This window comes from Necator americanus, chromosome I (genome assembly GCF_031761385.1).
Source record: "Necator americanus strain Aroian chromosome I, whole genome shotgun sequence".
Taxonomy (NCBI): domain Eukaryota; kingdom Metazoa; phylum Nematoda; class Chromadorea; order Rhabditida; family Ancylostomatidae; genus Necator; species Necator americanus.
In genome coordinates this window covers 10,491,777-10,507,549 of record NC_087371.1, presented here as the reverse complement: position 1 = coordinate 10,507,549, position 15,773 = coordinate 10,491,777, and the positions used below count along the sequence as shown (strand labels likewise).

General features: G+C 41.2%; 3 protein-coding genes across 3 annotated transcripts; 2 read left to right on the top strand and 1 right to left on the bottom strand.

Annotated features, from left to right (window-relative positions):
* Positions 1-291: 291 nt before the first annotated feature.
* On the top strand, positions 292-543 carry RB195_005085 (uncharacterized protein; the record flags this gene model as incomplete). The annotated part of the gene is made up of 1 exon (XM_064177378.1): positions 292-543. One exon carries the CDS (start codon positions 292-294, stop codon positions 541-543), a length of 252 nt encoding a protein of 83 aa, XP_064034503.1.
* Positions 544-4,384: 3,841 nt separating this feature from the next.
* Positions 4,385-7,368, top strand: RB195_005084 (uncharacterized protein; the record flags this gene model as incomplete). The annotated part of the gene is made up of 7 exons (XM_064177377.1): positions 4,385-4,414; positions 4,474-4,510; positions 4,578-4,762; positions 5,701-5,804; positions 6,098-6,248; positions 6,317-6,414; positions 7,245-7,368. 7 exons carry the CDS (start codon positions 4,385-4,387, stop codon positions 7,366-7,368), a joined length of 729 nt encoding a protein of 242 aa, XP_064034502.1.
* Positions 7,369-11,882: 4,514 nt separating this feature from the next.
* Positions 11,883-14,865, bottom strand: RB195_005083 (uncharacterized protein; the record flags this gene model as incomplete). The annotated part of the gene is made up of 7 exons (XM_064177376.1): positions 11,883-12,006; positions 12,837-12,934; positions 13,003-13,153; positions 13,447-13,550; positions 14,488-14,672; positions 14,740-14,776; positions 14,836-14,865. The coding sequence occupies 7 exons, from the start codon at positions 14,863-14,865 to the stop codon at positions 11,883-11,885; spliced, it is 729 nt and encodes a 242-aa protein (XP_064034501.1).
* Between the last annotated feature and the right edge of the window lie 908 nt (positions 14,866-15,773).

Sequence of the window (15,773 nt, the reverse complement as noted above, 5' to 3'; positions counted from 1 at the left end):
CTATTTCCAATGGATACCCAACTGGAGATTGTGTCACTCGACAGACACGACTCCGTTCCTCTAATCTACCTTAAATAAATATGATATACATATGATTATATAAGCAGAACGGTACGCAGCTGTCTACGCAAAGCGAGTTTACAGAACGACGGTAGGGTTGTGGAGATACCACCAGCGAACCGCAAGGGTCAGCTTGTACGTAATCGTGCTTATGCAAACCTCTGCACAACTCGCATTGGTTTGCCCATATGGAAGAGAGGGTAACTGCATAGTATCAGATGTGAATGCAGAATGAAATTCGAGAAAATGGATGAAGAAGGTCATTCACTTCTCTCTCTCTTCGACGGGCAATCCCTTTTGCATTCTCATCATCTGAAGGAAGATGGACATGCCATTCCACAGGTCCTTCCTTCCAAAGTCCGACATGCAATCATGTCTGTGGAGAATGGTGCTTCACTCGGCTCCAACACGATCAATTCTGAACGTCTGAAAAACCCACCGCCACTCCTTATCAACACATTGGCTATGCTCTTCACTCATTAACTGTCGGAAGGTTAGAAAGCAATGGAAAACCAGCAAGACCATGCTCTTGTACAAGAAAGGAAATCCACATCACATCGGCAACTATCGCCCAATCTGTTTGCTCTCTGTCATCTACGAGCTCTTCACAAGAGTAATCCTAAACAGAATTGAAAAAACATTAGATGATGGACAGCCATGCGAGCAAACAGGGTTTTGCAAAGGATTCAGTACGATTGACCACACACCGTTTCAGAACTCGTAAAAGTATCGCGGGAATACATGATGCAGCTCCGTCTTACTTTCATCGATTTAAGAACTTTAAGAGCGCCTTCGATTCATGCGATACGGAAGCTGTTATGGAGACCTCAAACAACAAAGACGCCTATGAAAATCCTTATGATTCATAGTTGTGGTACGTGGTGGTATGTTATGTTACCAAATTTCAGCAAATGAGGTAAGCACTAGCCGAAGCGTTGTCCTTTGAGTCCTATTTGTTCATCGCTCAGTTAGTTCCTGTAGGATGATAAGTCACTTGAGAGGATAAGTCGTTGATGACCATAATGTTTCCAAACTCTAACGAAGGCGATAACATCGAAAGGTTAGCTGTAAGATAATAACGAAGATCACTTCTTTAATACCTTGCTTTTGTGCAAGAGAAATGTTAGACTTAGTTCTGTTCTCACGAAATCGAGCTACCGTTTTATATATATCGTTTGAAAAGAACCGGAATTTCGCATCTACAGCTGGGTTAGCGACTTGTTGTTTGAAGATCTTCAAACGAAGATCACTATCAATTTTGGCATTAGCTTAAGCAAAGAATAGAACATGTTTACCATTATGTTCATCTGATCTACGTTAGTCGAATTTTTGTTTTTGTCTTTTGGTCCACCTCCTGAGACACGTACAAGTATTCACCGACCTCTCTCGCTTCACGTGTGCTTTCAAATAAAATGGGCTCAGACGTTTCCCGTGAAGAAAGCGCTTTGGCAGCTTGAAGCACATTTGAAAAAGCGCTATTTACTAGGTTCAAGTGATTAGTTTTAAACGAGTGTGCTTTGAGCCAATATGTTGGGATGATGTAACTGTCCAGTTTATGAAATCTTGACCTCCCACTGCTGTTCTATTTTAGATCACCCCTCTAATCGCTTGAAAATTAGCCGCAAATCTCGAGTAGTACCTCCGCAAGGAGACCAAAAAACCTGCAGATTACTTAGTATGCGTCATCGTATATTCATAGAGCGTTCAAGCCGCGGGTAGAATCATAAATGAATTGTATGGAAGCCTTAAGTTTGGATACATTCTTCTCGTAGCAGGTGATCTGAGTAAACAAAATGCAGTTCTGTTGATTGGAGAGAGGAAGAAATTAATTTTATTTGCAAAGCATTCTACGGTAGTCGGTAAGAGGTTCCGCTGTGATTGCACGATCGACCATTGGTTCGAAAACTTCCTGGTGCTAACCAAGCCACCAAGGGTAGAAAAATTGGTACCCGAATTGTGTGGGAGGATCAAAACAAACAACAATTAAAACAGGAAAACCGCCGGTTTATGAACGTGTGTGCAAATTGTCTGACGCGGTTCTGAGTTAAAGTCGAGCGGATAAACGCACCCACACAAGGATTGATCAACGCTGTGAGGCTTTTCCCTTATTCTTTATCATAAACATTTGTAGCAACGAGAACATCTAATCCTGTCTAATCTTCAATACCATACGTAAGTGGTAGTAAAGTGTATCGTCTGTAGACGAATTTTGCTTCAACAAAAGAACCTCCTTTACTCTTCGAAGACAGCTTGCTGGCACATCTTTTAGCAGTGCCCATGTTCGACTGTCTTTGAATCTTGGCATAATTTCAGCAGTAATTCAGATTGCTTTGCTTGACCTGTAGCCAAAATTGGTGATGGTTTCGGGAAAATTGCTCAAAATGGTGCAGCCACTTATGGTGGGAGCAGGGTCGAGTAATAGCCCCGTCTATTATTGTGGCAGTTCTCGATGGTCCCATATTAATTTTGACCGCCATCTTCGCAGCGCCGCTTAGAGCGCAACGGCTTATGCAACCGCACCGTACTTCCTGTTGCTCTGACTCTACTACAATCATTTCCAAGACCGCCCGTGTGACATCAAAGGCATTTTGTGATGTTAGGGTCTCTATATAAAAATAAAAAGATAGACTTAGGGATATAGATCACGAGAAATGCAACTCAATTGTCTTAGCCGTCTCCAAAAACGGCATAAAAAATCGCCTAACCGAGTGAATTTTCACACAAGACAGCTAACAACGTACCATGTATCTGAGCCACACATACACTATGTAAGGCGACATAGGATCATAAATATATTTCAATGTCTCAACGCGGCAAAACATTGAGACAACAACAAAACTCCAACTAATTTATCAAACGAAGATGACGCTGAAGAAATATCGCTGTGTCTGAAATCTATTTTTGAGGATCCCAACAAAAAGGATAAAGGATAATGTTACTGGCGCATCAATCCACTCGGGATGCGCCAATGCGTTTTACTGCAAATTATGAGCGTGTTGGACTATTCAATGACTTGCGAGGGCCAGACGATAATCAAATCAGTGTTTTTATCTTCCCAGACGAGTCTGGTGCCAATTTATCGAGGGATGAAAGGTTTGGTTTGCACTACGGCGGTTTCAAATCATCGAGTGAGGGCTACTATGGACCTCTAACCGACTGCGCGCCACACTCGCCCCATATTACAACGAAGAAAAATGAAAAACGCCTCGTCGATGGCTGCAGAAACAACCCACATGCCTCAAGCAACCCCTAGTAATCATGTCTATTGCCTATGTGACATTAAATGCATAATGGCACGCAATTTCCGTAACTGTTCAAAGAAACAGCGTTAAAAAGGGGCCTATCGATGTCGATGAAGTAATCGCCTCATGAACACGTATGAAAGCATGAACAATGCTGGTGCTAGTGAGCTACAAACACACAACCAAATGTGGAAGTTTAGAAACCATTTCGAGTCAACAGTTCTTAAACTTTGGTCGCTATGGAGCCCTGAGAGTTCTTCCAAACTTTTAAAGAGCAGTAAAACCTCTCCTGTATAAGCTCTTCTCCTTATATCTTGCTTCTTGCATATGTTTTGGGTTGCTGTTAGAGGGAGGATATTATATTTATTGGTTTTTTCGGTTCCATGCAGTCCTTCACTGTGAAGGATCAACACTCCTCACAGTGATTGCCGGCGTAAATTAAAATGGAACGTCCGCTCTTTAGAGAATGAGCATGGACCCCTCAAGCAAACCTCAATATTTGTGCACTTTGCTTAGTCTGAATCAATGTCAACGTTACAGCTTCTATGTAAATTCCTTCGATGGAATACCGAGTTTATCATGTAGATATCTCGGAGAACATTGTTTAAGCGCGTCCGATACGACGCATTCTCAAGTACAGACCATATGCCTGCCGGTGTTTCCATAGAATTAACGTCAAAACTTGTCAAATTCTTAAAAACCAATTAAAGCCTTGAGAAATAAAACTATGCACCCACTCATGTTAAAATGCATCGCATTGAACATGATTTACTTTTCGTGAATTTCAATGTTCAATTTCCCAGTTACGAATGCAGTATTGAATCAAACAATCGAAAGCCAATGCCACATAGAAGTCAACATTTTTCGAATTTTTCAGCCACACAGAAGGAAAAAACACAATGGAGCAGAAGCCGATTATTCAAGATGTAGACCACATTCAATGCATTTAGCCTAAGGATACAAAAGATAAAAGCAAATATTTATCCATAAAAGATCACAATCAGAAAACGATCAATTTCATCACTTGAAACTCATATTCGATCTCTATAAAACAGGTGTGCCATCGTCATTTGCATTCAGTCATGGTCGTCGTCTTCTATATTGCAGCTGGGGTAGAGTTGTCGATTTCTTCATAGTGTCTCATTTCAACGATACGAATCAGATATTTTAGGTACTCCTTCTTCCCTCTACTCTTCCTCAAAATGTCGGTTAGTACAGTGCTGTCTTTTGTATGAAAGGATCGCACTAATTCTACACCAGAAACGTTCATTTCAGAAGATACCACCCCGAAAACGCTATGTAAAGGCGGCACATATAATGAGGAATACATTCGTGACTACGTTGTCCAACCCATCAACAATCATCGGTATGCGCTGTTGAGAGGATCTGAACCAAATGGACCGTGGAATGGAACAGCATATGGAAAGAAGTTCCCACTACCAATGACTATGAATAGATTGGTAAGTTGGAACCAGATGAAATATTTCATGTCTCGGAAACTGGAGGCAGTTCCGGTGGAATATGACGATTGGAGGAAGCACACCACCAATCTGAAGTGGTGCGGATTTCAGGTGGAGTATCGCATACGGGATCGTAGGTTATGTAGACGGGGGTAGTTTCGCTTATCTCTCCCTGCATCACTGCAAACAGCCGCTTCCAGAATGCTGTTTTGTATGACGCCATCTATTGCAACGCTCCTTGCGCCGCCTCCACCCTGCGATTCGTCGAAAATCAATTCGGACTGCCCCGATAGGCAGTTAGGGACACTACGCGTGCAATGGTGGCGCGCTGCAATAGAAGGCATCTTACAAACAGCATCCAGGGGCCGGCTTCTTGCAGTGATTCAGGGAGAGATGAGCGGAATCACCTCGGTCTCCATAATCTACGACCCCGTATACGGATACTCCACCTGATATACCACCCCAGATTCGTGGTATGCTGCCTTTAATGCAACTTTTTTTTGCATTGACTGTTCTGTGCAGAATCTGCGAAAATGGCGTGGGAACCAACCCAACGTGTTTTGTTTCTATCCGCACTGCAAAAACTCTTCCCGAAACCAACGGGTTATACCCATGTCAAGATGACCTGATAGTGTTGCGTTGAGCCGCCGATTCTACTCCATCGCTTCGGCAGCTTATGCAACTGCAATAGTCTTCATGCCGTCTCGAATATGCAACAAATGTTTCACTATGCTGCTTATTGCACAATCAAGAGAACCAAAATCATACCAGGGGTTATTTTTGAGCTGGTCCAGTTGCCATTTGAATTTGCCGTTTGAACGGTTATGTAAAAGACTCTGGATTATGTGTAAAATTGAATAGCTGCCTCAGTATAAGAGCAAGTACAAGGGAAAAGAAGATCAAGTTAAAGATGTGGAATAAAATTACGTTGAATTCAGGAATACGACTGCAGCCTTGAAGAGAAGGCTTTTGCTCTGTTGGCTGGCTGCTGTTCAAAGGACACTCCTGCCAGTCCGACTGGAACGACAGCCTTAACCTACCGGTACATTTATACTGACCTTAGTGATCGACCATAAAGTGTATAAGCACTCCATGTGCTCTTATTTAGCTTCCTTCTCTTCCTTTTTTACAATTTTTGGAATAACCACTAATCAAAGTAGAGAAACTAGTAGTAGATTTATTTTTAAAAGTTCATCTGCGTAGATAAAGACCAATTTTCACACGGTGCAAAAATGGTTCCGGATGGATGATGGAATGCGAGCTGAATATCTTTAGAAATATTTATAGTGAAGTGAATTTGCGCGAAGTTTCTTGGCTGAATAGAAAATGTTTCAGCATTGATCTGGACTACGACGATCCTGAGCTGTTCTTAGCTGTTTGGGGTTGGACTAATCAGATCAATAAGTTTGCGGTCAGTGATAATGCGATTGCCGACAAACGCGTTGTGTTCAAGAACAACGATCGAGATTTGTATGACTATTTGCACGTATGTTTAGCCTAATTTCTCCAACCTGCACACATTAGTAAGGGAGATAATAAGAAATTTTCTTCCAGTTAATGAGAGCCGTCAGCTCTAAAATTGGATGCGCGGATATAAGTTGCAGTAGAGGAGATGTGAGGATATATAGGGCAATCTGCCTTCTCAATAAGAAGTGAGTTTTTACTCGAATCAGCTCAACGGCTCCGAATCTGAACTTTCAGTAAGACTTCGGTTTCATTTGGAAAAGACGAGGATAAAGTCAGAATCGCAATATAATTTGCTTGTTTATTTAGTTGGGTGTTTAAAAAGAAGCTTATCTGTCCTACTTGTCTACTTATTTAAAAACAAATAGAACAGTTACTCCAACTAAAAATGTAGCGCACTTTGCTCTGCTAGTGCAGGGCGCTCGGAGACATTATTCTCGTAGCCATGATCAGAAAAGGGAGGGCAGAAGAAAAGATATCTACTAACTAAAACAAAAACATATTGTAGTAACGAACTGCAACATTTTGAAATATTGGTAGAGGCAGATGACTTAAAAGAAGACGAGGGACAAATTTAAATGGTCTGCAGAGATCGTCGAATAATATCTAATAATATCTATCCATCAAAAATACAGTTCCTTAATGCAAAATATAGTGAACAAGCAATAACTGTGCGCGCTATAAACGCTTTTCGCACCAAAAATACCAAAAATGCGTTCCGGTCTTCAAAATTCTTGGAAATAGCAATTCTTCCCTAAAAAGCACATTTACGAAACCTCATTTCACGACGAGCCCTGTAGCCGGAGTTTCTGTGAATAGTACCACTTGGTCTCACTCGGCCTTGAATGCTTATCTTTTTTGTTGTTGAACGCAAGATATTGGCGACGATGATCCTCAAAATCTCACACAAATAATACCTTCGATCGAAGAAATACTAATATTAGATTTGAACAAGTAGGTATGAAGAAACATGAGTGCGGCGTTGTTAGATTATCCAGTCTACTCTGTTCTCTTTCAGTCCTCTCGCGGATGGTGGTGTCGTCTACAATGTTGGATTAGGCGGTTGCGCTAAGGGCGGGACGTGCCAAGAAGGGGTCTGCGATCAGTTTGGATTTTGTGATTTGAGCAAAAAGGCTCGGTAAAGTCAGAAAACACAATTTCTCGTTAACTAATATCCATCGGAACCTTCTTGGATAATCGGCCAAATAAAAGGTTTCTTCCAATTTCTCTTTTATGCATTACCTATTATTGTTTTCTAGTCTTCCTATAATTCCACAGCAGAATTTCAGTTCAGAATGTTAAGCCAGCAGCTACGTTCTGCTTCATAAACAACTCATCTAGAGAGAGACGGTTAATGAGTCCTTAACGAACTCATCGTGAAAATATTACAACCACGTCTGCGAACAGGCAGTAATAACCGAATTTTTTTGTTGTTAAGAATCCAGTGAAGAGACAAGGAGAGATCCTAAGAGATTTCCTCAAACTTCCCATGTTCATGAGTATGCCTGAATTTGCTCACATACGTTGCCTTCAGGCACTTTTGAGAATTTCGCCGATCTGTTCGTACGACAACGTTTTCTCACTCCTCTGTCGTGATTCTGCTCGTTGTGTTGATTTTGAGATAAACAACATAATGAGACATGGATCGCATGGTCGCGCCAAGAGACCTGAGGATTAGTGTAGTTCCTAGGCGGCTGAAGCGGGGGGGTAGAGTCACCGGCTACCATCGGGTTGGTAGACAGCTATTAAATTTGGTCCACAGCTATTAAATTTGGCCTGCAAATATCACTGGAGCAAGCGAGGACGTTGGGCGATTTACGACGATCGCAACCGCGTTGTTGCAAAAGTAGCCGCCTGAACAACCGCGCTGGCTCTCTCTGAATTAAAGGCATCACTCCACGAATCTGAGGTGGCACGGATTTTAGGTGGAGTATTCGTCTACGGGGTCATAAATTGTGGAGAGAAGGGTGATTCCGTCCATTTCTTCCCAATTGCCGTGAAAAATGGCACGGAAGATGCGGCGCATGCACAAGGCTGGCGCGCCCCAATCGAACTCGTTGTAGAAAATTGCGCGCAGGAACGCTCGAAGGTGTATCTTCCGGGCCGTTTTTTACAGCAGTAAACCGATATTTTAATTAAAACGGTTAAGGATCAATCCCTGACAAAAATGAGAGTTTTGCACATACCGAGTAGAGAGTTCAAAAAACACATCTATTATCTAGGAATGAACAGTTTTCCTATCATCAACAAAAAATTTCGATGCTGTTACTATCATAAACAAAGCGAAAAAGGCATCTATAGCCGGAAAGAAATGGGAATAAAACTAATGTGAAAGTCTTCACGAATTTCTGAATAACGATGCATAAAGTGGATAAAGTGAGTTTCATGCAATTCAATTTTCCTGCATTGCAGAGAATGCATTTTTCGGCTGCGCTTAAAATCTGTGTGACTTTGAACAAACTCCAATAACTCAGCTCTCAGTTTGCAGATATCTATTCGGTCTTCACTATTTTGTAGAAGAAAATTTTTGTCATCAGAATTCGTTTTCGCTTTTTTCCAGTTCGTGTTCGTTTTTTCAAAAGTTAGGTGAGGAAGAATTGAAAAATCCTCTAGAAACTCAATTTCTCAAATAGCTTCAGAAAAAGGCAGATATCTAAAGAAGGTAATTCAATTATTTTACAGCGCGAACATTCTCCTACAAAACGCTTTCTTGCTTGTTTTTTTTCCTCTTTTCTGCAGTCCGTTATTCATCTTTATTTCAACCTAACAAAATCCCGTCAATCCAGTAGTCATTTCCAATCAGAACGCAGGATAATCTCATCTAAATCCAGCAAATAGTGTCAGTAAATGTCATTTAAGAAAAATTTCCGGTAAGATGATCTTTCAGTAGTCTCTTCCGTTTTCCAAAATTGAAGACTCCGACGGGGATCGAACTGCTCAGCCTCTGCAATCACAGTCAATGAGTTAAGTTTTGTCTAAGATGTAGAAAATAGCGGGAAAATCCTTTTACAATGCAATTTACTTTCGTATTAGTTTTTTCGGTTATGATCGTGTTTTTCCAATTTTCAAAAATTGAAAAATTCCGGCACGGGGATCAAACTTTTAATCGTTCGTGTTCATTGTCGATGAGTAAAACTTTGTCCAAATAGTAGAAAATAGTGTGAAAATTTTTTCAAAATGTTTTCTTCATCGTTCTTAGCTGATTTTATTCTAGAGAAATAATGAGTCTAGTGCGGATTGAAACCTTGACCACGTGTTGTCATTGTCAATATAAGAATTGTGTCGTCGAATACATGTTGGGAGCTTCCTCATTTTTTAAACTTATATACGCACATACGTACTGACACACTTTTAATCCTTGCAGTGAGCTACCAGTGGCGTCTATAATATGTTATATATTTTTATTTCAGATGGAGCACTTTATATCAATATCCATTATAGTGCTATTTATTAAAGTTTACTTTGCATCATTTCAATTTACTTAATAGGCGTCCAATTTGTTTCATTAATTCTGTTTACAACAACTAATTTTTCATTCCTATATGTATTAGAGGGATCATTTTTAGAAGAGTTTCTTCCCGATTACACGTTTCACCCTGCACGTAACAAAGGATCATTAGGTTTCTTGTTCTCCAAAAGCTTGAAGTCAGGAGAGATTAGGAGGGGTGAATTTACTGTCTGGACATTCACCATTTACTTTAGCGTACCTGTGTGTTGTTGAAATCTCGTTTTTGCCATCAGGAAAGCATTTATTCCATGAAACATCGAAAGCTAATGCCAAGTAAAAGTCAACGTTCTCCAAATTTTTCACCAACGTCGGAACGAAATATAACGGAGCACACCCCGACTGTTTGACAAATAGACCAGATGGACCAGATTCAACGCATTAAAATCAATGACGCCAAAGTTAAGGACTTATGTCAATTCATAGTAGACAAAATGTGGAAACGATCAAGTTCAGTTCTTAAAGGAATGTTCGCTCTCGATATAACAAGTGCTTTATCGATATTTGCATTCATTCATGCTCGTCCTCTGCTCTAGTGCATTCGGGATAGAGTGGTCTGCTTCATCATAGGGCTATTGTAACGATACAAATCAGACTTTTTTTATGTGCTGCTTTCCCCCCATCCTCCCTCAAAATGACGGCTGGTGTAGCAGTCTCCTTCGCCTGGGAGATAGTCCGCTAAATTTATGACATACTAAAAATATTAATTTTAGTACTCACGAAATCGACGTGCAAAGGTGGCAATTGTGATGAGAAGGTTCTCACAATCATCAACTAACGTCGCAGTAATTTACTATCAGGATGGGAAATAAGTAGACTACAGAACGGGAGATGATACAAAAAGCAGCTCCCAGAGGGAACGACTATGAATGAAATGGTAAGTTGAAACTGGATAAAATATCGGATGTGTCAAAAACAGACGCTGCTGTGGTCGACCACAACACGTCTCCTGTAATTCTTCTTCTTCTGACTGAGCCACGATGAACGTACGCGATTGGAGTACGACATAACCAAAACTCATTCAGTCCGCACTGCTAGAACTTACCGCAAAAACAAAGGGGTATAATAAAAGGCATCCCCCCACGAATCTGAGGTGGTATGGATTTCAGGTGGAGTATTCGTCTACGGGATCGTAGATTGTGGAAAGAATGGTGACTCCGTTCATTTCTTCCAAATTTCCGTCAAAAACGGCTCGGAAGATACAGCTTCGAGCGTTCCTGCGCGCTATTTTCTACAACGAGTTCGATTGGAGCGCGCCAGCCTTGTGCATGCGCCGCATCTTCCGTGCCATTTTTCACGGCAATTGGGAAGAAATGGACGGAATCACCCTTCTCTCCACAATTTATGACCCCGTAGACGAATACTCCACCTAAAATCCGTGCCACCTCAGATTCGTGGAGTGATGCCTTTAATTCAGAGAGAGCCAGCGCGGTTGTTCAGGCGGCTACTTTTGCAACAACGCGGTTGCGATCGTCGTAAATCGCCCAACGTCCTCGCTTGCTCCAGTGATATTTGCAGGCCAAATTTAATAGCTGTGGACCAAATTTAATAGCTGTCTACCAACCCGATGGTAGCCGGTGACTCTACCCCCCGCTTCAGCCGCCTAGGAACTACACTAATCCTCAGGTCTCTTGGCGCGACCATGCGATCCATGTCTCATTATGTTGTTTATCTCAAAATCAACACAACGAGCAGAATCACGACAGAGGAGTGAGAAAACGTTGTCGTACGAACAGATCGGCGAAATTCTCAAAAGTGCCTGAAGGCAACGTATGTGAGCAAATTCAGGCATACTCATGAACATGGGAAGTTTGAGGAAATCTCTTAGGATCTCTCCTTGTCTCTTCACTGGATTCTTAACAACAAAAAAATTCGGTTATTACTGCCTGTTCGCAGACGTGGTTGTAATATTTTCACGATGAGTTCGTTAAGGACTCATTAACCGTCTCTCTCTAGATGAGTTGTTTATGAAGCAGAACGTAGCTGCTGGCTTAACATTCTGAACTGAAATTCTGCTGTGGAATTATAGGAAGACTAGAAAACAATAATAGGTAATGCATAAAAGAGAAATTGGAAGAAACCTTTTATTTGGCCGATTATCCAAGAAGGTTCCGATGGATATTAGTTAACGAGAAATTGTGTTTTCTGACTTTACCGAGCCTTTTTGCTCAAATCACAAAATCCAAACTGATCGCAGACCCCTTCTTGGCACGTCCCGCCCTTAGCGCAACCGCCTAATCCAACATTGTAGACGACACCACCATCCGCGAGAGGACTGAAAGAGAACAGAGTAGACTGGATAATCTAACAACGCCGCACTCATGTTTCTTCATACCTACTTGTTCAAATCTAATATTAGTATTTCTTCGATCGAAGGTATTATTTGTGTGAGATTTTGAGGATCATCGTCGCCAATATCTTGCGTTCAACAACAAAAAAGATAAGCATTCAAGGCCGAGTGAGACCAAGTGGTACTATTCACAGAAACTCCGGCTACAGGGCTCGTCGTGAAATGAGGTTTCGTAAATGTGCTTTTTAGGGAAGAATTGCTATTTCCAAGAATTTTGAAGACCGGAACGCATTTTTGGTATTTTTGGTGCGAAAAGCGTTTATAGCGCGCACAGTTATTGCTTGTTCACTATATTTTGCATTAAGGAACTGTATTTTTGATGGATAGATATTATTAGATATTATTCGACGATCTCTGCAGACCATTTAAATTTGTCCCTCGTCTTCTTTTAAGTCATCTGCCTCTACCAATATTTCAAAATGTTGCAGTTCGTTACTACAATATGTTTTTGTTTTAGTTAGTAGATATCTTTTCTTCTGCCCTCCCTTTTCTGATCATGGCTACGAGAATAATGTCTCCGAGCGCCCTGCACTAGCAGAGCAAAGTGCGCTACATTTTTAGTTGGAGTAACTGTTCTATTTGTTTTTAAATAAGTAGACAAGTAGGACAGATAAGCTTCTTTTTAAACACCCAACTAAATAAACAAGCAAATTATATTGCGATTCTGACTTTATCCTCGTCTTTTCCAAATGAAACCGAAGTCTTACTGAAAGTTCAGATTCGGAGCCGTTGAGCTGATTCGAGTAAAAACTCACTTCTTATTGAGAAGGCAGATTGCCCTATATATCCTCACATCTCCTCTACTGCAACTTATATCCGCGCATCCAATTTTAGAGCTGACGGCTCTCATTAACTGGAAGAAAATTTCTTATTATCTCCCTTACTAATGTGTGCAGGTTGGAGAAATTAGGCTAAACATACGTGCAAATAGTCATACAAATCTCGATCGTTGTTCTTGAACACAACGCGTTTGTCGGCAATCGCATTATCACTGACCGCAAACTTATTGATCTGATTAGTCCAACCCCAAACAGCTAAGAACAGCTCAGGATCGTCGTAGTCCAGATCAATGCTGAAACATTTTCTATTCAGCCAAGAAACTTCGCGCAAATTCACTTCACTATAAATATTTCTAAAGATATTCAGCTCGCATTCCATCATCCATCCGGAACCATTTTTGCACCGTGTGAAAATTGGTCTTTATCTACGCAGATGAACTTTTAAAAATAAATCTACTACTAGTTTCTCTACTTTGATTAGTGGTTATTCCAAAAATTGTAAAAAAGGAAGAGAAGGAAGCTAAATAAGAGCACATGGAGTGCTTATACACTTTATGGTCGATCACTAAGGTCAGTATAAATGTACCGGTAGGTTAAGGCTGTCGTTCCAGTCGGACTGGCAGGAGTGTCCTTTGAACAGCAGCCAGCCAACAGAGCAAAAGCCTTCTCTTCAAGGCTGCAGTCGTATTCCTGAATTCAACGTAATTTTATTCCACATCTTTAACTTGATCTTCTTTTCCCTTGTACTTGCTCTTATACTGAGGCAGCTATTCAATTTTACACATAATCCAGAGTCTTTTACATAACCGTTCAAACGGCAAATTCAAATGGCAACTGGACCAGCTCAAAAATAACCCCTGGTATGATTTTGGTTCTCTTGATTGTGCAATAAGCAGCATAGTGAAACATTTGTTGCATATTCGAGACGGCATGAAGACTATTGCAGTTGCATAAGCTGCCGAAGCGATGGAGTAGAATCGGCGGCTCAACGCAACACTATCAGGTCATCTTGACATGGGTATAACCCGTTGGTTTCGGGAAGAGTTTTTGCAGTGCGGATAGAAACAAAACACGTTGGGTTGGTTCCCACGCCATTTTCGCAGATTCTGCACAGAACAGTCAATGCAAAAAAAGTTGCATTAAAGGCAGCATACCACGAATCTGGGGTGGTATATCAGGTGGAGTATCCGTATACGGGGTCGTAGATTATGGAGACCGAGGTGATTCCGCTCATCTCTCCCTGAATCACTGCAAGAAGCCGGCCCCTGGATGCTGTTTGTAAGATGCCTTCTATTGCAGCGCGCCACCATTGCACGCGTAGTGTCCCTAACTGCCTATCGGGGCAGTCCGAATTGATTTTCGACGAATCGCAGGGTGGAGGCGGCGCAAGGAGCGTTGCAATAGATGGCGTCATACAAAACAGCATTCTGGAAGCGGCTGTTTGCAGTGATGCAGGGAGAGATAAGCGAAACTACCCCCGTCTACATAACCTACGATCCCGTATGCGATACTCCACCTGAAATCCGCACCACTTCAGATTGGTGGTGTGCTTCCTCCAATCGTCATATTCCACCGGAACTGCCTCCAGTTTCCGAGACATGAAATATTTCATCTGGTTCCAACTTACCAATCTATTCATAGTCATTGGTAGTGGGAACTTCTTTCCATATGCTGTTCCATTCCACGGTCCATTTGGTTCAGATCCTCTCAACAGCGCATACCGATGATTGTTGATGGGTTGGACAACGTAGTCACGAATGTATTCCTCATTATATGTGCCGCCTTTACATAGCGTTTTCGGGGTGGTATCTTCTGAAATGAACGTTTCTGGTGTAGAATTAGTGCGATCCTTTCATACAAAAGACAGCACTGTACTAACCGACATTTTGAGGAAGAGTAGAGGGAAGAAGGAGTACCTAAAATATCTGATTCGTATCGTTGAAATGAGACACTATGAAGAAATCGACAACTCTACCCCAGCTGCAATATAGAAGACGACGACCATGACTGAATGCAAATGACGATGGCACACCTGTTTTATAGAGATCGAATATGAGTTTCAAGTGATGAAATTGATCGTTTTCTGATTGTGATCTTTTATGGATAAATATTTGCTTTTATCTTTTGTATCCTTAGGCTAAATGCATTGAATGTGGTCTACATCTTGAATAATCGGCTTCTGCTCCATTGTGTTTTTTCCTTCTGTGTGGCTGAAAAATTCGAAAAATGTTGACTTCTATGTGGCATTGGCTTTCGATTGTTTGATTCAATACTGCATTCGTAACTGGGAAATTGAACATTGAAATTCACGAAAAGTAAATCATGTTCAATGCGATGCATTTTAACATGAGTGGGTGCATAGTTTTATTTCTCAAGGCTTTAATTGGTTTTTAAGAATTTGACAAGTTTTGACGTTAATTCTATGGAAACACCGGCAGGCATATGGTCTGTACTTGAGAATGCGCCGTATCGGACGCGCTTAAACAATGTTCTCCGAGATATCTACATGATAAACTCGGTATTCCATCGAAGGAATTTACATAGAAGCTGTAACGTTGACATTGATTCAGGCTAAGTCGTGATGTTGACAAAGTCGAACATAGTAGAATATACAAGATGAATTTGAAAACAAAATTGACATAAGCCGGTGTTTTAATATTGATGTCTAACCGCATTAATTGCACTGTTTCTCCTATAGTTATCTTTTTTCAGCTTACTGCGGGGCCACTATTTCCCTTCTTCCGACATATGAAGTCTCACTGAAGCTCATTCGCTAACAAGGATACTAGTCTCTAGCGGCTTAATCTCTCTTTAATTTGTTCCGTTATGTCACCTCCTCTCTCACCTAACCTCCTTCTACTAAGCTCCGCATCTTTTAGCAGGTTTGATCTTGACTGCCGTTTGTCTAGATTG